At 32.0% G+C, this 24,972-nt stretch overlaps 3 protein-coding genes across 5 annotated transcripts; 2 read left to right on the forward strand and 1 right to left on the reverse strand.

Annotated features, from left to right (window-relative positions):
• Window positions 1-6,059: 6,059 nt before the first annotated feature.
• On the forward strand, window positions 6,060-15,769 carry Zip71B (Zinc/iron regulated transporter-related protein 71B). The gene is made up of 4 exons (XM_089704357.1): window positions 6,060-6,519; window positions 12,485-12,626; window positions 14,474-14,665; window positions 14,776-15,769. The coding sequence occupies exons 1-4, from the start codon at window positions 6,358-6,360 to the stop codon at window positions 15,693-15,695; spliced, it is 1,416 nt and encodes a 471-aa protein (XP_089560483.1). The 5' UTR covers window positions 6,060-6,357; the 3' UTR covers window positions 15,696-15,769.
• Window positions 15,770-17,780: 2,011 nt separating this feature from the next.
• On the forward strand, window positions 17,781-20,285 carry LOC149490387 (uncharacterized). 3 transcript variants are annotated; one of them, XR_016316648.1, is made up of 4 exons: window positions 17,781-17,943; window positions 19,478-19,531; window positions 19,907-19,974; window positions 20,095-20,285. XR_016316648.1 is itself a non-coding variant. In XM_089703700.1 (4 exons), exons 2-4 carry the CDS (start codon window positions 19,327-19,329, stop codon window positions 20,188-20,190), a joined length of 183 nt encoding a protein of 60 aa, XP_089559826.1. In that variant the 5' UTR covers window positions 18,481-18,884; window positions 19,048-19,326; the 3' UTR covers window positions 20,191-20,285. The 3 variants fall into 3 exon arrangements, 2 of the variants coding, with proteins under 2 accessions (XP_089559829.1, XP_089559826.1); XM_089703700.1 differs by lacking the exons at window positions 17,781-17,943; window positions 19,907-19,974 and adding exons at window positions 18,481-18,884; window positions 19,048-19,359; XM_089703703.1 differs by lacking the exon at window positions 19,907-19,974 and having other exon boundaries at window positions 17,784-17,943.
• EMC4 (ER membrane protein complex subunit 4) lies at window positions 20,240-21,021 on the reverse strand. The gene is made up of 2 exons (XM_089703687.1): window positions 20,849-21,021; window positions 20,240-20,758 (listed from the first exon to the last, which is right to left on the reverse strand). Exons 1-2 carry the CDS (start codon window positions 20,902-20,904, stop codon window positions 20,296-20,298), a joined length of 519 nt encoding a protein of 172 aa, XP_089559813.1. The 5' UTR covers window positions 20,905-21,021; the 3' UTR covers window positions 20,240-20,295.
• Between the last annotated feature and the right edge of the window lie 3,951 nt (window positions 21,022-24,972).

Genomic DNA, 24,972 nt, shown 5'->3' on the forward strand with positions numbered 1-24,972 from the left:
CCTCTTAGTAGGTACATAAGTAAAAAAGGTATCTCCAGTATATTAATACTGATACGTAAAGTTATGATGGACATGAATTTTAATCGATCGATATTCGTGGTAAACCATCGAGGAGAGAAGAGACCGCGACGTACGCGCCGGCCGGTACCTTATCTACCATGTTCAGCAGTTCTCTAGTTTTGCGCTTACCAACCAACGTCCTTTTTTTTACCCGACTGCCAAAGAAGGAGGGTAATGTTTTTCGAGTGTATGTAAGTATGTATGTATGTCTTTTCCTTTGTGACCACCTGTAGCCTAAACGGCTTGATGGGTTTTGATGTATGAGGTATCGTTAGATTTGTCTTGATTACGGGAGTGTCATAGGATACATTTTATCCTAAAAGTCCCACGGGATAAAGACATAATAATATTTTTTCTAAATTTCCCTTTTTGTTTTACTCTTTTTTTAGTGTGCAGTCGGGTATTTTGTTTTTTTAATAATAATTTTTTTATTAGCTATTCATCTATACTAATATTATAAAGAGGAAAAGTTTGTAATTATGTATGTATACGTATTGTTTTCACGCATAAACCTCTTAACCGATTTTGATGAAATTTGGCACAGACAATCTTTGGCACAGACAACCCTGAGAAAGAACATAGGCTACCTTTTATTGCGAAATGTGTACCACGGGCGAAGCCGGGGCCCGGGGCGTACCGCTAGTTTTATTATAAAGAATACCTATACCTAGTTAGGTAAGTATATACTTTAAACTTTTACCATTGAAATCATATATTCATTCGTTTAGGTAAGCTATTTGCTTCTGCTGTTATGTCATTATTCATAAGTATTCTATACTACTGCGTAGGAACTTTATATGCTAATTTAAAAATGTACCTACCAATTATTTTCAGGCATGTCGCGTAAGGACTGAGTCAACATACCTATTAAATAATTATAATGAGCGTAAAATGAATAATCATAATGAATGTAATGAACACGTTTTATGCTACCTTCATGCTTCCTTACCTTGCCTTAGTGCTATGAATTTTGGGTTTCAACCTAGATAACTAGATATTATAAAAGAAAATAAATTTGTTATAGGTACCTATGTTTGTTATCAACATTACAAATAACAATACTCTGCTTTCACTTATTTAACAGTTGCAATTAATATTTAAATGTGCAAATAAAAAGAAAATGACACGATCCTGATAATCTATGATGAATCCAGTTCGTCTGGCCTAAAAACTAAAAAGGTACGCTATTATTGAAGTGCACCGTTATAGTTTTAGATTAGTATAGCCATTGATTAATAGGTAAAAAACATTGAGATACATGTACTTATTCGCATTTAAAATTGTATTGAGAAATAAAACTTAAGATTTCAAATTTTATTCTTAGGAGAATCTCTGTCGTGTAAAATCAAGTGGGGAAAATACTACCCTTGTACCACTCAACATTACCATTACATTGTCTGTTAAAGCCAATATCGCAACGATGCGATGCCGACAATATTGACACACGCTATCGCCTATCACAGTCAGTGGCTGAGAATGTTTACTGGGCGCAGTTATAGTAAACACAAGTTCACACACAAATACGTAACGTGATTGGCAATTATGTATATCAAATATGATAAGTTACATCTGTTTATTCATTCATGAATACATTAACTCTTTTTTTCTCCGTAATTCATTCTGATTATAATATGTGTTTGCAGTAAAATTACATTTCTAATAGATACCTATGTTCTTAAAATGAGAGCGAAATAAAAACAACAATTCGATGTAATTTCATGGAACTATTTGATATTTAAATAGCTGCAAGCGCACGCCGCGCCGTTATACACGCAGAAGTTGAATGTAGGGATGGATGCAACCAATAACCATCCATCACTACAAACCAACTTGGATAGCTGATATTTGGTAAATCTCTTTTTATTTAAAATCTTTTCAGAGTGCCTACAAGTTAAGAAGAAGATGAAGCGAGGGCATTTTTATGTCATCTTTTATTCCCTGCTTTCGGTTCTATTCTATAGAACATTCACTCAAAGTACCTGTGCAAAGTACCTACATATCAATTGTCAAGAACATTTTGTTAACACCAATGGGCAATGACCATTAGTTTATCGGCCATTTATTTATTTATTATTTTTTCAATGTCTTCGAGAAATACAAACCTGAAAGTTACCGATAAAATAAATATTGTTCAAGTGTAAATATTTTTTCTTGTTCTTAACTTAACGGAATATCACAGCTATACTAAGTACATATTTCTTTCAATGTATTTATATCTTTTATTATAATATGTACTAGCTTTCCGCCCGCGGCTTCGCCCGCTTTGTCTAAAACATAATAAATTATATGCTAAAACCTTCCTCTTGAATCACTCTATGTATTAAAAAAAACCGCATCAAAATCTGTTGCGTAGTTTTAAAGATTTAAGCATACATAGGGACAGAGAAAGCGACTTTGTTTTATACTATGTAGTGATAACCAATAATAAAGGGACCATTAAAAAAACATGTTCGTCTTGAATGGGGAGTTTTTTAAAGTGTTTCTCTAAGTGTGAATTTATGTGTGTAAAATGGAAATCCTTGATAACTTTAGTGAAAACAACTTTTGCAACCAATAAGCTGAAGAAACACTTGGATTGGACCATTTCCGGCTTACCTTTGTATCTTTATTTTCGTGTAAGTGTGACTACCAAACTTTATATTGACTCTAACTCGATTTTAGGATATTTTTACCCCAGAAAACGTCAATGAACTCTTTGCTCGAATGCCATACCATGGGAAATGACTCCGTTTTATCATATCTTTATAAGCTATTTGATTTTTATTTCCTATCACGTAGACGCCTAAAAAAACTAATAAAAATATTCGCAATTCGTATTTGCACGCGTCAGCAACATCGACACAATGAAACTCCTCTGACCTTGTTTTACAAACTTTATCTGTAATATTATGTCAGTCACGGGCAGGTATAGTCACACCAAACAAAGATATTATAAGAGTTAAATGGAATCTATTATGTATACCTATAGATACGATTAATATTTATTAGGTACCTACTTATAAATAACAATCATCACATAAATAATTGCAAAATAGATGGTATCATTATGAGTAAATGACTTAATAATTTCCATTTTAAATTGAAACACAGCATAAGGATAATATTTTAATTTAAGGAATATATAGAGGTACCTACAGGCTACATATCGGTAAAGAACATTTCGTTTTATTTGTTACGATACAATATAAACAATAAAGACCTAATAGGTACCTATATTAAGTTCAAACTTATTTAGCTATGGCTAACGCCGAAACAATATAAAAACAGTATTGAATCAGGTGTTTTAGACATCACGTTTAAATAAATATTAACTCAATGATACGATCGATATTCGATATGTATTTTTAAAATATATAGGTAACAAACACTGTTCTGCAACGGAACCTTCATACAAATTGTTAATACATTAATACACACCTACTTATCAATATCATATTATATTACCTACATGAAAACAGGAAGTACCGTTTACTTAGTTTTTTTTATATTCTTTGGGAAGAAAAACATACCAGTGAAATATTTACGAAGTTACGAAGTGTAGGTCTCTGCATACCTATGTTGAACAAGTTAAAAGTTTAAAAAAAAGTTAAAATAATATTTGCAGAAATATCGTCTACGGACTATGGAGGAGGCCAACGGAGGCATTTTGTAAAGCAGACATTCCAAGACTAAAATTATAACAACATATTATGATAAGTTAAAATAATCAGATCAACATCATTGTTAAAACCATTAATAAAATAAACAAAATCTTTACATTATCACAACAAAGAGCACATAATAAAAATAACACGTTGCTAAGCATTACTTAATTGAGTAATAAAATTGGTTAATTCCAAGATTAATCTTTTAACTAATGAGTTCTCTGGGCCACATTCACAATCAGACACAGTTATTAGCAAATTTACTGCTTATTTACCATTGCAAAATACTCGTGCAAAAAATATGCCAACTTTTATGTCATTATTTTTATACATATAGGTACATACTGTCAATAATTATGTACAATAAGTAAAATATAAAGCTGAAGAATTTGTTTGTTCGGTTGGTTGAATGCGCTTATCTCCGGAAAACAGGTTCGATATGAAAAATGTTGCTTATTGTAGAGTTTATTTATCGAGATTCGAGGTAGACATAATATAAAGCTCGCCAAGTCGAGCAAAAAATATGTAACGTAAATCTAACGTACTTAGGTATCAAGGAAAAACTCAAACTCAAACTCAAACATTTATTTATTCAATTAGACTTCTTCTAGAAGCACTTTTGAAAGTCATAGGTACATATTTTTAACATTTACGACCGATTCGGAAAGCAGTATCTACGGAGAAGAATCGGCAAGAAGTACTCCATAGTTGCTCTTTTTAATCATGTCAGTTTTACAATAATTTAATTTTACAAATTACATAATATGAAACATCATAATTTATAGTGATATGCCAAAGAACTGTCCTGTGGTTTTTACGCGACAACCCTCCATGGGTTTTTATCGTCCATATATTCCTTAATACTGTAATAGGCTCTCTGAACTAGAACATTTTTTATATAAGTTTTAAATTTAGAACTACTAAACTCTTTAATATTATGAGGAATTCTGTTGTAAAATTTGAAAAATGGCAAAATGGCAAAATGGCATTTCAATTTTATTTCTGTTTCTTGTGTCATAACAATGTCTATCTCCTACTTTTGTGTGTAAGTAAGCGTTATTGTGTACATATTAAATATTTACTGCGACGGTACAGTAAGGATACCAGTATTCTTAAAGAGATCCCTTAGTGAGTCTCGAGCAAACAAATTATATAAAGAGCGTATGGCTCTTTTCTGTAATATAAATATAGTTTCTATATCCGCAGCCCTTTTTTTTTATAGTGGAGAATGCATTTAGGCATACCCAGGGCACTCGGGGGAAGAGCCCTGGGTTATGTCGGACTCACCCTGCTGAGTGCAGGGTCCTACCGACTAAACTCCACTGTGTTCCGCCGTGCCGCTTTATTGACGGGGCCGCGGGTATTCGGTAGAACCGCGTCCGCAGACCCGTCAGCGGCAGCCTATCTCCAGGCCCAATATCTGCAGCCCTGCCCCATAGTAGAACTCCGTTGGACATAATGCTATGAAAGTAGCTAAAGTAAACCAATCTAGCCGTCTCTTCATCAGTGAGATGCCTTATTCTTCTAACTGCATATGCAGCTGAGCTGAGCTTAGCAGCGGTGGTGGCCCCCCATTGAAGCTTCTCATCTAATGTCAAACCAAGAAAAACAGTAGATTCCACAGGGTATAATACCTCCCCGTTTAAAATAATATTCCTTTTCACCTTTTTTACATACATACATTTTACATACAAAATGTTGCAAGAGCGGGAAAAATATTCCTTTTGAGATCAAAGTTACATGGGTCTGTTAGTGTCGTAGTAGTTACATCTTTGTCTTTTATTTATAATTTTTATTTACAAATACATCCTTATTATTATCAAATAAAATACCTACGTTAATATTCGTAGAGCGACCCCTACAATTGTTTTTTCGTATGAGATAAGTGCTTTGCATACCTACTTAGAAAGTATAATATATTATATATACATTAGTAGACATGGTTTGGAACTAATAATATGGATATTTCTACAGTTTCTAAGCTTCTAATTTCATTAAAAAAATATATCCATTTTCTTACGTAGACCACACGGAAGTCGGAAGCCGAGGTTATCACTCAAACTTCATTTTATTTACTACATAATTATTGAATTAATATGTTTACACTTATCGCATCATAGGAATACCTAACAGGTATCAATTTTACAGACAATGTAAGCAATTAATAACAATACCTCAGTATCACGTCCTTGATATAAATTTGCTCTCACAAATAAGTAGTAAGATAACATTTATTTCATTCTTCAAAATTACTTCGCGTTACATTGGCTTGTAGTGCGATTGTCTAGTTTATTATAAAACAGGCTCTAATCTTTTGGACAGTTTTTTAATGAATCGACGGTCACTACGTAAACACCTTTTTATCAGTAACGGGGCCAGAAGTGGCCTGCAAGACATCGGCAAGCGTTTAGTGAAAGTCTCAGACGCACACATCGCTTCAACAGATAAACACGTTTAGTAATTCGCATTCGATTAATGATTTCGGTTCGCGATAATCTTGGATAAATAAACAAATAATCGCGTGCGTCTAACGTGGTCAGACGCCGTGTGGAGCGTCGTATCACATCGCGGAGGCACATCGCTGATTGCCAGATAGTGTGGTGCGAGGGCGCGAGAACGCCGCCGGCGCACCGGCCGGGCACTTGTATTCGCAATGTTGACAACGTACTGCCTCGTTCTCTTGGCGGCGGGATCCGCCTCGGCTGAACTCTTCCTCGCCCCAGATCTGGACGTAAACAATACGTTACCCGCAGAACAGTATTTCATTGAGAAAATATTCGATAAATATGGCTATGAAGGTGTCATTACTTTTGAGGTGAGTGGGATTTAGTGATACACAATATTATAATATTTAAGCCGTTAATTATAAAGATGATGTCGTTTAAATAATATTTTTGTTGGAAAATGCTATAAAAAAATGTTGTAACTATTTCTTATATTATCATCTATAAACTAGAATATTATCTACTATTATTTACACAATAGGTGCGTGGTTTTCGTATAAAGGAAGAAGTTATTTTAAACAATCATCACTTGGCAAAATAACAAATGTTTTATGTGTTTTTAAAACATATCTGATCTTAAAATTTTTATATTTGACTAAACACCCACACCTCGAGACTTTCAGTGTGCTGTGGAATTAAATATGTATATTTATGGAAGAACTACATTATAATAGATACTATAATGTGAACGGATATATTATCATCACAAAACAAAAAAATAGGACGGTCAAAGAAAGTAGATAGATACGTAGATACCTATACAGACAATATAGAAATAAAACTATCTATTGGTACTTGTTATAACATACTTATTTGAAACAATATAAGTATGTAAATTCAAATTCAAATTTCACAGTTTCCATTATACACTTTTTTTATTGAGTGACTAAGTATGTATTTAATTTGCAATTATCAACTAAATTAATAAAAGTTATGTGAATCCCACGCTACTCTATTCAGGCTTGACGGAAAATTTCTAAATATAAATTTCTATGACAGTTTTCTACACCTTTCCCTATTTCGTAAACGGAAGTTCAATAAACTTAACTTACTCTATGTATAATATAAATCGATTTGTTATCTTTTATCGATCGCTTATCAATTATCTAGTAAAATCTTTAACCTGTTTAAAAAGTACAGTTAACTATTATACTAAAAGTAGTTATATGAATCGATTTTATTTTGATTCATACCGACACCAAGTTTCAAAACTCTTATTGTTATCTTATTTCATAATACGTAGACAAAGTAGGGGCTTATAATGAAGTACAATATTGCGTATTTAATACATAATTAATCATTTTTTTATAAAGCCTATAATCTTATGTGAAGGAGGTGTAATAAAAACAAGAGATTCAATAAACTTGCCATTCCGATCGTTTAAAACCAAGTTCCTATTTTTTTATAGGTATGGTTAGTATGGAAAATATAATGTTTACAGATGGCGTATAAGAATTTTATCACGTTTAGAAATAAACATCTAAGTGTGATAATATTCTTTAAGTGTACTGCCAAAAAACCTTGTTAAAATATTAACATTTTTCCTAAGGAAGTCAGATATAAATGACAATACTTCTGTTATCATTTATACGACGTAATATACAGGGTGTCCCAAAAAGTAGTGATATACTGAAGCTGGGAGGTAGAGGACTTAGAGGGCTATCCGAATCACCCCCATGTGTGTTATGCGATTTTTCGTATTTTCGGAGTTATTACATTTTTTTCAATTTTTCATCTATCGCCGAGTACGATGAGATTTTTATTTATGGTGACGTGAATTATTGCGCTAGATGCTTGATTTTTTTTGTGTGCTAAGCTGAAAGATAGGCCAATTCAGTATGGTAACATTTACTATCGTTAGATCTTCGAATGGAATAAAAAAAAGAATTAAATGCCAAGAAAGATAAAATTACCCAGTATGTTCATAACTTCAAGGGCCCATAAAAAAATAAAATCACATAAAAAAGGTTTTCCATTTGGCTTTTAAAAACTTGCTCTATCGATCAGGTAGCTACCCTAAAAATTTCATTTTATTATTCTGAAGGCTTCAATCGAAAAATTGAAATCTAAATGTGGTAAGTGCAAAATTTTTAGTAACATGATGATCATTAAAACCAATAAATAGGTGTTTAAAAATGATTTTTTTTTTAAATAGCCCCGCTGTTGCTCAATGCAAGTGCGACATCACCGTAAAAAGTTGTCTTTTTAATGTCTGAATGCTCTTTTATCATTTTTAATGGTTTCTTCTGCTACTATGAATTTCCGGGTTATTTCGTCCAAATTGTGGCAGTCTCTCGTCTTTGTAGTATCCCCACGGAAAAAATTCAATAGGGTTTATGTCCGGAGACCGTGGAGGCCAGGCTAAAGGGCAAAAATACCCTGAAAGATGGATTGGTCGTTGCAGCCTGCGCATGCGCCGGTGACGCCTGCTTTAAAGCCTAGCCTCCACGGTCCCTCGACCTAAACCCCATTGATTTGTTTCAATGGGGATACTAAAAAGACTTCGGCTACTTGAGAGAATGCCCCAATTTGGACGAAATAACCCGGAAATTCATAGTAGCAGAAGAAACCATTAAAAATGATAAAAAAGCATTCAGACATTTAAAAGACAACTTTTTACGGTGATGTCGCACTTGCACTGAGCAACAGCGGGGCTATTTAAAAAAATTCTGGTAATTAAACACCTATTTATTGGTTTTAATGATCATCATGTTAATAAAAATTTTGCACTTACCACATTTAGATTTCTATTTTTCGATTGAAGCCTTCAGAATAATAAAATGAAATTTTTAGGGTAGCTACCTGATCGATAGAGCAAGTTTTTAAAAGCCAAATGGAAAACCTTTTTTATGTGATTTTATTTTTTTATGGGCCCTTGAAGTTATGAACATACTGGGTAATTTTATCTTTCTTGGCATTTAATTCTTTTTTTTATTCCATTCGAAGATCTAACGATAGTAAATGTTACCATACTGAATTGGCCTATCTTTCAGCTTAGCACACAAAAAAAATCAAGCATCTAGCGCAATAATTCACGTTACCATAAATAAAAATCTCATCGTACTCGGCGATAGATGAAAAATTGAAAAAAATGTAATAACTCCGAAAATACGAAAAATCGCATAACACACATGGGGGTGATTCGGATAGCCCTCTTGGTCTTCTACCTCCCAGCTTTCGTTCATCACTACTTTTTGGGACACCCTGTATAAATTATCCCTTAAATCGACTGTTGATAAGAATAACATAACATGATCAAAATATATTTTTATTTTTTATGTTTACCTATATCTTCTTTATTAAACTGTGTATCTCTAGATTTCCTTTGTTTCTTGGGAAAATGACATGACGAAGTCGCGTAAGATTAGAAAAACAACTTTTATTATGTTATGAATTATCTTTTTGCTTTTGCATTTTTTGCGATTAATTTTTATTATATAGATTTAATCAGTAGTTCTAATTAAATTTTATGTGTTTGGTCAGTCACAACGTAAGTCTTCCAAAGAACCGGGTATTGCCCTTCTGATGGTACCCGAGTATTATGGAAAAAATGTCAAATAATCTGGCATTAAAGCAAATATGTAAGTAATAGATAATATTAGGTATGTGCTCAAGCTACTCATCAAATTTTATTAATGTAGTTCTAAACCACCTCTTTTATATGTTCTGTGTTATAAACTGTCACCAAGCGATGACCTATTGCATGTCACTGAAACTTAAGTTATTTAACAAATAATAAGAGCACTATTTCAGTTGTCGTTTCTGAATAGGCCACCTGTTCTGAAGAGTAGACTTCAAGCCATTGTTCTCGCAATAAAAGTTGAATAGAAACAAAAAATAAAAGTATACCATTGTAGATTTGTTATGTGAATCGCGTAAAAAATAAAAATGGTATTTTTGCTATGATTCTAAAATCATAAAAAAAATACTCATCAGCTCTATTTTAATAAGATTGAATATATAAATATTGAATATGTAATTAGTTACAATAAAAAACACCGAAATAAACTTCTTTCCCTTCTTTTAGCGTAAGTGTGTGAAGCGACAATAAAATGCGTTTGTGATAAGTTTTCAAAGTGTCAACGTGTAGACTGTAGAACCTGTAGTTTGTAGGTAAAACACCTTATCAACATACAGGACAATCCGCATTTGTCTGTTACGTGCCGTCATAATATAGGTATTTTAAGTACAATATAAAATAACAATACTTACCTAAATGTACATAAGTAAACATTACTAATAGTCCTAACAATTACAAAGAAAATTGTTATGAAATTAGTTTCACGCCATAAGTATTTGTCATTTCCAAAATGTAACTAATTTATTTTCGCTACACCACTTTGCTCAAAAGATAATGAATGCTTTTAATCCTTAGCGCTCACTTCAGCTACGACTAAATAATCATGAATAATGAGATATACAATGCTAAACATCATGATATTTTAATGGGGTTTAAAGATAAGTTTTCAAACACGCAAATATTATGATTTACCACCATCGAAAACAGATACACATACTCACGGATTATCTAAGTATCATCATCATCTGATGATGAATTGATGAAGATCTGCACTTTGTGTTTAAACCACAGACATGTATTTGAAAATTGATGTGGTAGTTAGGTAGGTAGTGTAGTAGTGCTCTTACTTTAAAGGCCAATGGTTCCCTAAATTTTTAAGTAAATTGTTTTTTGTACACATGAAGGAGTGGTTCAAAGTATAGATATACGCTTCAGTTATTTCATATTTGATATGAAAGGAACCGTAACCGTGATGTCCTTTACACAAATAGTTAAACTGATGAAATTATGTTTCCTATAAAATTGTGTACAAGTTGTGTACGATCATGACGCGGACGTAATATGTAATCATAATTGAGACGTATTTTGCTATACAATAGATATGTATTTATTTTTTATCTTAATAAAAAATGGCCTTTCCACTTGATAGCATAAAATAATTTATAATCCAATCTCTTATAATATTATGTATAAAGAAAGAAATACAATTTCAGATCACATTGATGAATAATGTATTGTATGTTTTTTATGGGCTACTAAGTACTACTGGTCCGCCCCGGCTTCGCCCGTGGTACATATTTCGCAATAAAAGGTAGCCTATGTCCTTTCTCGGGTATCAAAATATCTTCATACCAAATTTCATGCAAATTGGTTCAGTAGTTTAGGCGTGATTGAGTAACAGACAGACAGACAGAGTTACTTTCGCATTTATAATATTAGTATGGATTGACAATCGATCACAATATTAATCTTCTAGGACAAACGGAATCCAATGCGTTGCAAATTTTTTCCTATATTCCTGTAGAATAGTGGACCATGGAAGGCTATTTAGGGTTATTTCATATCAATATATAGATAAATTCAGTTCCTATTCCATAATTTCAAATACAAATTTTAAATTAGATGGCTGCTCATTGTATGTGTGTCTTAACTCATATCTAACATTTACGTATGTAGGTACCTACTTAGTACTATTTATATAATAATTAATATCTGTGGTAATATCTGTCCTAATACAATACAGAACTATTAATAAAGTAAACTGTTACATTTATCACAATAATTGTAGAAGTTTTATAGAGTACCAACTACCTAGTCATTTATCGTTATATTTGATTATTAAAAACATGGCATTCCATCAACCCTACTTGTAAATATTTACAAACGGCTATCTGTATTCAGTATTACCTTTATATGTATAAGAATTAGCTTTAGGTACGTAGGTCTATTTGATAACATAACCTTCAACTTGACTGAAATCTTAGTAAACTGTTAAAAAAACGAATAATATTTATGGAATTATTTCCTTTATATATTTTCAATATATTAGATTCCCGTTTTAAATCGTCTTATTATTTAATTGAATATTGTGACAATATATTATATTTGTGTTCACTATTCTATCCTGACTACACTGGTAGTCACTGGTGAACGCCGATAGCCGTCTGCCATTTTTGCCGATTATGTATCAATTTACCATGTAAATTATACGATAGGTAATCGTTAAAATACTTATCAGCGAGTTGAAAAAATTTAGGGTTACGACTAGAAATTCAATTTGCTTAGGTATATCCAAAGCGCGAGCGTCGACATAGTCACAATTTAGTCATCTAGAAACAACAGATCTACCGTTTATAGCATTTATTTTTATGATTAATTTATAATTTATACAGTCTCAATAACATTACCATAATTCCAGGGGCTCGTGCACATTTAAGAAAACCTACGTTCTCTCAAAAACCTTTCTATAATTCCAGGGATTCGAGCACCTGCTCGACAACCTGGGGTTGGGCGGGCGCGTGTTCAGTTCCCCACATGACCTCGCGCTCCACAGAATAAACGGCACTTTCAAACAATTGCACGACACGCAACATCGCCACCGAAGATCACCCGTTTCTTGTATGTATTTAATTATTTCAGATACCTTTGCGAAAATAATAAAATACACTTAAAAGTAAACCTTAATCATGTCTACCCGCTAAACTCGTTCACTACTATCAAATACCCAATGCTACAATCACAATAAAAAGTTAATAGTTAGTTTACTACCTAAATCTAAATAAATATCATGAACAATCGTTAATAAACCTTGAAAGTGGTGTGAAAGACGGAAGAAAAAAAAATCTCAATTAGGTCCAAAAATAGTCACTGTATTTGGCTATTGTTTCAATACCCTTGAATGGAAATTGTCCGGTAACGACAATGCAAGGGGAACCCATACTTATTGGCCTTCATGGTTAATTTTGAGTACATGTGCTAACGGGTTTAGTAAGCTGCATTTGTACAATATAATATTACGTATACAACTAGCGTATATCGCTGTTGCAGCCAAATGAAACCACTGCAACTGGCAGGAAGCATGGCAGAAGCAAATATTTCTAGCAGCATGTGTTACTCTCGAGTTTAGGATATAGGCTAATTATTCGTAACTGCCAAGTTTCGTCAAAATCTGTTCAGTGGTATTTGCGTGAAAGAGTAATAAACGTGTTTATAAAATTAGTAGAATAAATTCATACGAAATCTAAGTACGAAATATAATATACATATTTCCATTTTTAAACACGTTAATTTTTATTCAAAAGTGTAAATGACTCAATTTGATTCAATTCAATTTTGATTAAAAGCACCTAGCTAATCCTATATTTTATAGTATACCTTGTACGTATCAACTTATGTAATGTAGATTTCTAATATAGATACCTTATAAAAAATTATTCAAAGGGTTACCTATTCTTATTACAAAGTTTTAATTAACGCGCTGTACCTAATCACTAATAGTAAATTGCCTATCTATTTTCATAACCTCAGATTGCTCTTTTTTGCAATTTTAAAAGGAATCTATTAAATATCAGCGACGGTAAAAAGAAAATCACGTTTTACTGCAATATAACTAAACTAAAACTTGCCAATTGAGCAAAAAATCTGTAAAACTTTTTTGCCGGTATACAGAAACTAATCTTGATTTTTACCGTTCTACTTGAAGGTCTTTGCCCTTTGATACACAGACTGGTAAAGCGTAAATAGAGATTATATTGAATAAATATGAAATAGTAGTAGGTAAGTAACTAAGTAGGTAATATCAAATCAGAAAATGGCTCTAATCCGGTGTAAGTAACTTGTCCGGTTGTTTGGTAGAAAGCGATGGAGTTAGCAACTCATAGGTACCTGCAGTCGAGCTTTCTCTTAATTCTTATGATGTAATATTGTTTCCTACAATTGACATGACATCAACATATCCCATGTAATAAAAAACAACAACAAAACGCATCATCAACATTCAAAAATAATTTTGCGCAATGTCTATATTGTTTTAATAGTTATACCGACGAATTAATGTTTCAAAATAAATAATATAATGAGCTGCAGATTAATTATGCACCACGAGTATCACGATCACCTTTTCTATTAACGTATTACAATTTACAATAAAATTATTCATATCACGGAGGAGCCGGAGCAGCGGTTATGCGTATCAGACGAGCAAGAGCATTTTGTCGTTCAAGAGGCTGCGATTATCCAATTATAACCCTAGTTCATACATCGACCCAAGCCCAAGTTTCCTGACACATAAATTGATATACATATTATGTTACAGCTATGAGTCAAAGTTCGACTATTTCTAGGACTATCCATAATCAAATTGGTCAATAGAAAAAATGAGATATCAGTTGACTATCCCTCCTCTGACTCTCACATAAGCTACATCAATAATTTATTAATTCATTTAAATTTTTCGATTTTCACAGCAACAATACTCAAAAAACCATGTTTGTCTCCACGAGAATTACTTACTGTTTACGGGATGGAGAAGGAACCAGGAGTGATAACTATCAACCCAAAAACATTTTTGGAAATGTGTCCTGCACTAGTATACCAATTAGACCAACGCTCATGCTATAAAACCGATGCGCCTTCACCAAAAGTAGACAGAATATGGAGTAAGTTCAATTCCTTTTACATTATAATATTTCATTTGTTTTCGTCTATTTATTTGAACATAATTACTTAACATCTCAGATATTCAGTATAAATTTACATTTATTTCCAGCGTGGATTTATGCCACTCTTAGTATTCTCATCATCAGTGCTACTGGATTAGTTGGTGTTGCGATTGTTCCAATGATAAAATCAGCCGCATTTGGTCATGTGCTGCATTTTCTGATCGCAATCGCGGTCGGAACACTGTGTGGGGATGCTTTGTTGCATCTTTTACCGCATGCATTAAAATCGCACGGCTCACCGAATGAACCACAAGAAGAAACCGAAACTGTTCTGAAATGTAGTGTAACATTTCTTACAATTTTGTTATTTTATACAGTTGAAGCTATTATGCAAACGCTTAACGGTGGACATTCACATTCTCATGATCATCAAGAAAAAACAGTTGAAGAGGAGAAAGTTGAATCCGCCAAACAAATAGAATCAATCGAACTCGGCGCAATAATGCCTGGATCGCCGCAGCCGCCAGTGGAACGTCCCATGTCATCGACGGCACTTATGGTTATAGTAGGTGATGGTTTGCACAATTTAACAGATGGTTTAGCAATAGGTGCAGCATTTAGTGGAGATCCTGTTACCGGCTTTGCAACAGCTTTAGCAGTTTTCTGTCATGAATTGCCGCACGAGCTTGGCGACTTTGCAGTGTTGCTGCGGTCAGGCATGAGTATAAAACGTGCCCTCTATTACAACTTACTATCCTCTGTGCTCAGTTTTATGGGCATGGCCGTTGGTATCTGGCTAGCAGAAGACCACGAATCCGCTTCAGAATGGATATATGCTGCAACCGCAGGCACATTCTTTTACATAGCATTAGCAGACTTAGTTCCAGAAATAAATGAAAATAATAAGGGCAAAACTTTACATTTAGTTATTGCTGTTTTAGGTATCCTATCAGGCGGTATTATAATGCTTCTTATTGCATTACATGAGGACTCAATACAATACTTATTTAGGAGTTCAGAAAAATGAATCAATTTTATACGTATCAACACTGTGTTGTGATAATAATAATTTATTAATAAATAAATGCGCATCAACTTAAATATTATTAAATCCATAGTGAATAAAATGTGTAAATACATGAAACATAAGTAAATATGGTTAAAAACAAGTTTCAATTAGACAGCTACAAGTACCTATATGTAACAGTTTCCGAAGGAGCTGAGAGTTGAGACTGCTACGAACATGCTGTCTTCACTCCTCTTTAATCCTTGCTGTTTTTAGCCTCATGAACTAATATTGAGTTATTACACGAGTAGTCAACGAGTTAATACCTAAAATTCGAACTACATAGGTACATTGTAGTTAACAGAATGAACATAAAACACGATAGTGATACATTGCATTTAAAAGTAATTTCCTAGCACGTTATTGAATTATTTCCTAGCACGTTATTGAATTATTTACTATTTGAATAAGGTTTTTATTAAGTATGGTTAAAGATAGGGTCCACATTACTGATTATAAATATTAGGTTGTATAAGTCGTAAACGAATGAAATAAGTAGAAAACCTGAACATGATTTATCATTAAATTGTGGATGTTCCTAAAAATATAGATAATTCATAATAATTTACACTTGTTTCTAAGAAGGTTATTTTTTTGGAAACACTGTAATCACATTGATGTTACAAGATTATGTACAATAGGTACGTATATTATATTTTAAAAGCCTAATAAAAACATTCAATATTATTTAGTTATGTACCTATAATTTGAGTAGTTAGGTAAGTTAATATAATAATGTTAGTATGCGGTATTAAATTTGAATTTTGTGTTACATAATATTATGTACCTAACATATAATACAATACTCTCTTTTTCAATAAACAGAATTAAGTACACGCATCCAATTTGAGATTTTGCCGGCCAAACATAATTTAGTAAACTGTAATAGATTCTTAAATTATAGATACATATTTCATTTTATATAAAAGCGCATGTGTGTTGAAATGACTGAATATTATGGATATTATATTTGTCGTTCATGTCTAATGAGAATGTTTTAATTTGAATGCATCAACGATTATTATTCAATATTATTTATAATTATTTTATAATTTTAGAAATAAAAAAAATGTCGAATTCTTCTTAATAATATTGTAAGTAGTTATACTGCCACACTCAGAGACGAGTGTTTTAAATGTTAAAGCATCATTTTTTTGTGTTTTGTTATTAAGAAATAAATAAAACAATTTTATACGAAAATATATTTTATTTACAATTATTTAACTACCTTAGGCCTACACAGACAAGGTATTCCCCGGGAAGTAAGTACGTCTGAAATTTTTGGCCCGTAGACGTGGCGTAGACCTTTGTGACAATTTGTAAAAAAGATCAAGACATTATGAATCAAGCAAACGATTTTAATAACAGACCTTCCGATTTAAAAAACCAAACTGCAATTATTTAGTGGCATTGCGAGTTTACGTCCAAAATGAAAGTGTCCTAATAATTGCACCATTTATATGTATAATACTATTTGCGTTCCACGGTTTCACCCGCGTGGCTCCGCTCCTGTTGGTCTTAGCGTGATTATATTATAGCCTTCCTCGATGAATGGGCTATCTAAGTTCTAACACCGAAAGAATTTTTCAAATCGGAACAGTAGTTCCTGAGATTAGCGCGTTCAAACAAACAAACTTCAGCTTTATAATATTATTATTATATGTAGATAAAAATATTTATAGAGAAAAGATGAGACAAAATATTATACCTATATAGTATTATTGTATGTCTTTACCTTTTTTTGATTAAAATATGGCTAATCCTGATCTGATCATAAATAACATGCTGATATTATATTCTAACATGCTTTTGGAACCACAGATAACATGTGAGATTACTAAATATTTATATTGTACCGTGTACACCTTAGATCATTAATGATCTAAGGTGTACACGCGTGTACACATGTACAGTGTACACATTGTACATAAATATTGGTACTCTGTACAAGTCACTGTGACAGATGAAATAGTAGATATATGTCAATTGTCAGATGTCAATGTCAATATGAATTAAGTTTATTCATGACTTCATAATCAAATAGCTTAAAACAAAGAGTATAGTAACTTGGCTTAAAAATATCTATTTATACGTAACAAAAACAAATTAAACGCAGCTGGTGATCTAGGCGTGTTATAGATTTAAGTAATAAGTTATAATTTAGCCGCACGGTTTAAGGAGTAAAATTAAAAAAATGTTTAAAGGACTGGTAAGATGTAAAGACTGATTTATTTGATATCTCTTACCCACATTTTAAATAACATTTTTTTAAATTAATGATTTGTTTGTTTGTGATCACTGTGAGTTTCTTTGTTTACTTAATATCTGTGAAATTATTTAATCTTTCATCATCTCTTTAAATCCATGTCTAAAAAGAAGAAAAAACAAAATCATAATGTTTATTACATAGTATATAATAAACTAGCTTACCGCCCGCGGCTTCGCCCGCTTTATCTAAAACCTTCCTCTTGAATCACTTTATCTATTAAAAAAAACCGCATAAAATCCATTCCATAGTTTTAAAGATTTAAGCATACAAACGGACATAAGGACAGAGAAAGCGACTTTGTTTTATACTATGTAGTGATACTTAAATCACTTCTTCTAAACCTTTATAATTAAAAAATAAACTTTATTTTTGTTGAAAATGTTTTTGTTTTACAAAATTTACTCTCTGTTTTTATTTTGATAAAACATGTAGTTAAATATTGCCCAACACTGTGGATTTCCTTATAGGAATTGTTTTTGCTAAATGAAGCTTGTAATTATTGTAGGAAAAAAGTTCATTGTATGGTTTTGAGTTTTGGTTGTTGAGAGTCTTACTAACAAGTAACAACTACCTATGTACATTTATTATCAACACAAATAATTAAACATGCATTATATCTAAACCATTCCAAAAATACAAGTGTGATCACATTCAGCCACCTTTATACTTTTGTACATATATTTTGATATAAGTATATGAATCTAACCTTAGAGAAGGCCTTATACTATATTTTAAATCACCAAAACTATTGTTATTTTCTGTGATGCCATGTGATGTAGATTGTAGGGTGACCCTCAAATGCTTGGGACTGAAAGCATGGACAAAGTACCAAATAATAAAGAGTAGGCATAGGGAAAAAATAATAAATTAGTATCAGAAGCGTAGCGTGCCTTGGCGGGGCCCCGTATAAAATTTGTTTAGGGGCTTAGGAAGGGTAAAGATTTCTCACAAAAGCGCACGTTGGGGGCCCCCTTGGCGCGGGGGCCCCGTATAATTGATACGGCAGATACGGCGGTAGCTACGCCCCTGATTAGTATCTAAAAGTATATGTAGGTTGAGACTACTTATTTCTACTAAACAAGGTACAAAAATATATAAAAAATATATATTTTGTAGACTATACTACACATTTTTTAATACTGTATTTTCTGGTATGGCAAATTATTATTATTATTCAAATATAGAACTAGTTTTATGTGTCAAAGCAAAGGTGTCACTGAGAAATACATCAATCAAAAATATTCAAAATTGTTAGTTATGTAAAAAAATTAAAAATGTAAATAAAGTTGAGAATAAAATAAACATCTACATGAAATCTTAATAATGGGTGTTTGTACATCACTTTTTAAAACAAGTGTGAGTAAAAGAATTTAGAAATTCATGAAAATATAATTTCAACCATATTGTGTGTATTTTAAATATTTAATAGAATTTTTGCATATTGAGGATAAAAAAAAACCTATACCTTTTTCAGATTATATTTGGATCTGGGGTTTATACAGGTGTATATATAGCACAAACATACCAGGTAAATAATCTAAGGATTATAACTAAGCTACTAACATAGATACACAAAACAATATCATACATATTACATAGTACAGAATAGTATTAGGGTTTAATAATTATCCTATAGTATCAGATTTATACTGAGAATATTTTTTCTCAAAATGAAAATAGTATTTAGTTTTAAAGGCAAAGGAGGCCATGTTCTAGCGCAATAATTTTAATAATCTAGCACTTATTGCAGATAAAGGATATAGCACCAGATTTAATTTTATATTTCTATCATGTATGATTAGTGAATATTGTTCCTGGTTCAATTCTCTATCAGAGAAGGTATGGCCTCTTTTGTTAATCACCTCAGTTTTTATTCTTAATGTATTATTTCTATTATATGCAGGCTATTCTTGCCATATTTTGTAAGAAAACAGCAGAGGAATGTGAAAGAGTTCTGGATAAAAAGAAATGGTTTGTTTTTAATTTTTTTTTTTTGGTTTTTACATTTTCATGTACATGAACCAGGCACAATATTCATAGTCATTTATGCTTTATTGTTTGTTTAATTTGAATTATTGTTTTGCATTTTAGATAGACAAGGTAGAGTCTCCACAGGTTCTATTTGAAAAAGTTCAGGCATTTATCAAAGAGAAAATGGCTGACGTAAGTGGCAAAAAAGAAGAATAATGTTGAAGGGATTACCTTAGGCCTCAATTATCATTGTAAATAACGGAACTATGTAGTACGATTTTATTTTCCAATAAATACAAAGCAATTTACAATGCATTTCATTTATAACATTGATAAACCACCTCCTATGTGTTCTACTCTCGTTAATGGTTCTTCAAATGCCAACCAGTCACTAGAATGTGTAGGAAGTAATCCCATACTTTGGAACTTATAAAGAGCTAAAAATATATTAACAATGTTTCCAAAGATGTACACCAATTTTTGTCCAGCCGCTTGAGTGCCTTCTACCATTTTGAATGTACTTTGAGTCGAGAACAGTGCCTTGATGGGACGAACAATAAGCATACCCACCATCATGATTGGGAAAATCGAAATTGAATTTCCAGCCATATACATAATAAATAAGTTCATAGGCACTTGTTTGAGAGGCCCCAAAGCGACATCCCAAAGCTTCTTTATAAGGAGAAGGTTTGAATCTGAATCTTTTGACGATTCTGCATAGTTTGCGCTTGTCGATTGACTATATCCTGGGGGAAACGGTAATTCTGTTGTCTGGGATCGAGGCCTATAAAAAAATTGATTCATTGTCATAATTCATAATTACATATAGTGAAATGTTAGTTATGCGAATTTCCTTTAATTGATAAGTACTTACTTTTGGTTAAAATCTAAGGCCCATTTAAACTTTTTGTTTGATTTCGTTAACGACATTTTTGTATTAATGATTTTTAGTAGGAAATAGCTTCTTTACGTTAGATTACAGGAAGAATTTAATTTAAATACAGCAAATACACAAAATTATATTTTGTTCGAAACGTCAAGTCACAAGTGTCACAGAGCAAGTAATATTGACAAGTGTCATCTGCTTAGGATGTCAATTGTCAGCACAGTATAAATATATTGTGATGTCAGTGTCACAAAAATACAAGTTAGGGCACAGACTAAATAATATTATATTTTTGCACATTAATTGAAACCGGCCCTATCATATTTTCTAGTTTAAAGATACATTATGCATATTAATATTGTGTATATACATACACAGACACGCTTATATACATAAATACATACATGAAAAAACACCAGGGTCGATAGATTTTATTTTTTCATTGTATTTACTTACCTTTATTTCTATCTATTGTTCTTCGTAGAAGAGCATTTCTGTTTAGATTATGTAATTATAATAATATGATATTGTATCCTACTATATTGTTAATCCTATCTATAAATATAATAACAGGGGTGTCTTAAAAACAGCGCTGTAATGAACAGCAAAAGCTGAGACCACAGCTGAGACGCACCCTTTCACTTTCTTACCTATAACGAACTGTAATGATAATCCAATGAAACTCTTAAAATCCTACTGTGTAATTCAATGAAATGAAATTTATGAAGCAACAAACGATTTTATTACTTATTTATTTATAATTATTACTAACTGTATGAATATTTATTTATACAATTGAAATCAAAGAAAGACGCAGGTTCAGATCCTAATCCTACCTACGATCGATTTTTTATATCCTTTATAAAATTTAAATTACCCAACTAATTATTTATAAACAATTTAATTCATGATATATAAATAATAAAAATAACTACGTTAAAAACAACCGACTTCAAAATCGGAAAAGTAAAAAAAAAAAAAATAATTATTATTATTAATTACTATATACTTAATATTAATAAGATGTTCTATTTATTAAAAGGTTTGATGTCGGTGCTCAGGCTTAATACTAAGTGCTTAGTGCTTGTAGTTATTTTTATTTAATACTTTTTAGTGTATTTTTCAACACGAATCAAACGAGCCCAAACTTGATTTCAGCTCAATCGGTTACCGGGAAGTGAATCAAAGTTACTTGCTACATTATAAAATAAAAACAAGCGGGCCTATCCGAATAAAATTTTTATGGGACCAATTCGATTCCTCATCAAACAAAAAAAGAATTACTTAAATCGGTTCAGAAACCTCGGACTAATCGGTGTACATGTACATTAAAAAAAATACACCGGCTGAATTGATAACCACCTCCTTTTTTTGAAGTCGGTTAAAAATTTAAAAAGATCCATAGGTCGCTGGTTCAAATCCGGCTCGAAGGACCAAAATGTAGGGCGATAGACCCAGTGGTGGGCTGCGTGGCTAGTGTTGGAGGGATTTGTTATAAAATTAAACTAAAATTGACACTAATTAATTTATTACTAAAATCACTGTTCTACTTGTTTGTTACAAAACACTGTTATACTTGTTAATGCTATTGTTAATAATTGTTATATTATATGTTAATTATTCTGTTAAATTTTTATGTTCTGTTATATTAAATGTTTAATGTTAATGTTACGCGTCGCGACGGTAATATGTTATATCGTGGACTGCATTAATTTATGTTAAACGCCGCCCGCGATACCTAGTATTGCTGACTAGGCTGTTCGGTGGTCATTGCACCAAACAATAGATATTATTATAAAACCTTTTGTGTCGTACTGATTGTAGGTTTCCAAAAAATACATATTATATGTATGTAATTAATGTACATTAATTGGAACACCTTAATTCATTAATAATCAAATACTTATTAAAATAAAGAGGTTTTTTTTATTAATTGTATGGATTAATTGTAAAGAAATTAAAGTCTTAATAACTATACCAGACTTATCTTAATTAACGATTAAAATTTGAATATAAACGACAATTACCAAAAAGTAAGTTACCTATCTTTTTATAAACAATAAGAAAAAAATCAATTAACTTTTTTTTTCTTTAACATGTTCATTTCAAAATTAATATTGCATTTGTGTAGATAGCTTTATAAATGCCCGAATTGTAATGCAGTGCATGTGGGTATATAATATATAGTGGGTTTACCTGTGCAGTTTTACTGTGCAGGCAAACCTGAGCGTGTATGGGGCAGTCAGTTTTCCAGTGAGTGCTAGCAGGGAAACACGAGCATATATGTGTAAAGGAGTCACAGCTGCTAATAGTTTGAGATACGTCATAGCAGCGCAGCTTTACTTAAAAATGCCTCCTCTAAAACTTTCCTCGTAGTCTCTTATTCATTTTCATTGCTTCCTCTTCTTGACTGCTTTCATAATTTTACTTCAGCCATTTTCTTAATTTTCATTATTCCACTTTTCATCATAAATTTCATATCCTTCTGCATGTTTAATGTAAGAAATACTCATTGCCCTAGATTAATAAACTCATTAACATTTTCTATTACCTGGTTATCAATTTTCGTAGTAGTTATAGTGTAGGTATATTATACTTACCTAAATATTCTATGCCTATGTATAGTCTAATTTAGAGAGCGCGCCTTCGTTCTTTTGGCACATAAGTACCTAATTTCTGTAGAATTTCTTCCAAGATATTCGGGCATTCAGAAAAAAAGTAGGTAAACGTACATTGTCGTCTGAAAAACAAAATAATTAAATTTTCCTGTTTATTTTTATTAGTCTGTAACTATTATAAATTACCTAAATAGGACCTACTTATTTGATTTTTTTTAATTGTGAGCCGATCCAATTTACAAAACGTTTTCATAAATATATGAAGTAGATAAAAGTAATACAACTTTAATCATAATTTATCATTGAGCATGTATAAATACCATTACAAAGGTGATCACACCTATCAGTATCGCTGTTCGGTTTCGATTCGGAGACGGTTATAATAATTGTGTATCTTAAAGTTTTAAGAAGATTCGAATATAGAATATTCGAAGCATAATTTCTAATTAACGTAGGTATTATTTCAATAAGTACCTAAAATAAATACAAATAAGATGTGTGGCACTCGGGGATTGCCGCGGTAAAGCTATTGCATGCTGTGCCTTCAAGCCACACCTCCGGGCCCGTTGGAGTGGGGAGCGTGAGGTTTTTTCGTTACGGAATTTCTGGATTCGGTCCCCGCGCGCTCAAGGCCCGCGATAGAAGCTATAGCTTAAAAAAAAGTTAGGGACTTTCCCATACGGTACTTTTTCAAATTAAATAACGGCTATTTTGTTATACATACTAAGTTAAGGCACACTAGGTTAAAGCACGATTGAACACGCCGTAAACACGCAAATAAGTTTGTTTGTAAACATTCATTCATTCGACATTTATGCAAAATCCTTCGTGCAATATCCAATGCGTCACTCAAAGGAGCAAAACAAAAGTATAATTACGATTATTTTATTATTGTAGGTAGGTATATACTATATAGTAAGCTTAGTACTCGCTGTAGGTAAATGAACGATTGCCCTGTATGCATCTAGCCAAATATATCGCCTTCAACGAAATAAATATTTAGAATACCGCCTGCATCCTCTCAATATATGTACCTATTTTGTTTACTTACATTATAATTACTATTGGCCCGTCCGCGTCGTATATCTATGTCATAACACTATGGGATCGTGTTCGAATATTTGCGTGATAGGAGTAATAAAGATCCATCCCAATATCCGTGTTTATAATGTAACTAGTTACTAGGGAATCCACTTAGTAGGAGAAGACCTAACATTTTGTTGGGAGCTTTAGTTTAATATTAAAATGCTATTTAATTTAGGATCAAAATGTTTTCCGTCAAAGTAGAGATGTGAAATTAATTACCGCTACTAAAATTTAGCCGCACTAAATGAAATAGTATGAATGTACAGTACAGTGATGAGTGAATGTATATGTTATATGTACTTTGTACCAACATAATACAATATGAAAAATATTCTTCTGTATGTATATTCGTTCATCCTGATTCCCTGTTGATTATGCCAGAAAAACTTTCTTTTACCAGAACTTTCG

The sequence above is a fragment of the Colias philodice genome, chromosome 2 (assembly GCF_061535455.1).
Source record: "Colias philodice isolate Cphi_HAF_F1 chromosome 2, ilColPhil1 Martin Lab GWU primary, whole genome shotgun sequence".
NCBI lineage: Eukaryota > Metazoa > Arthropoda > Insecta > Lepidoptera > Pieridae > Colias > Colias philodice.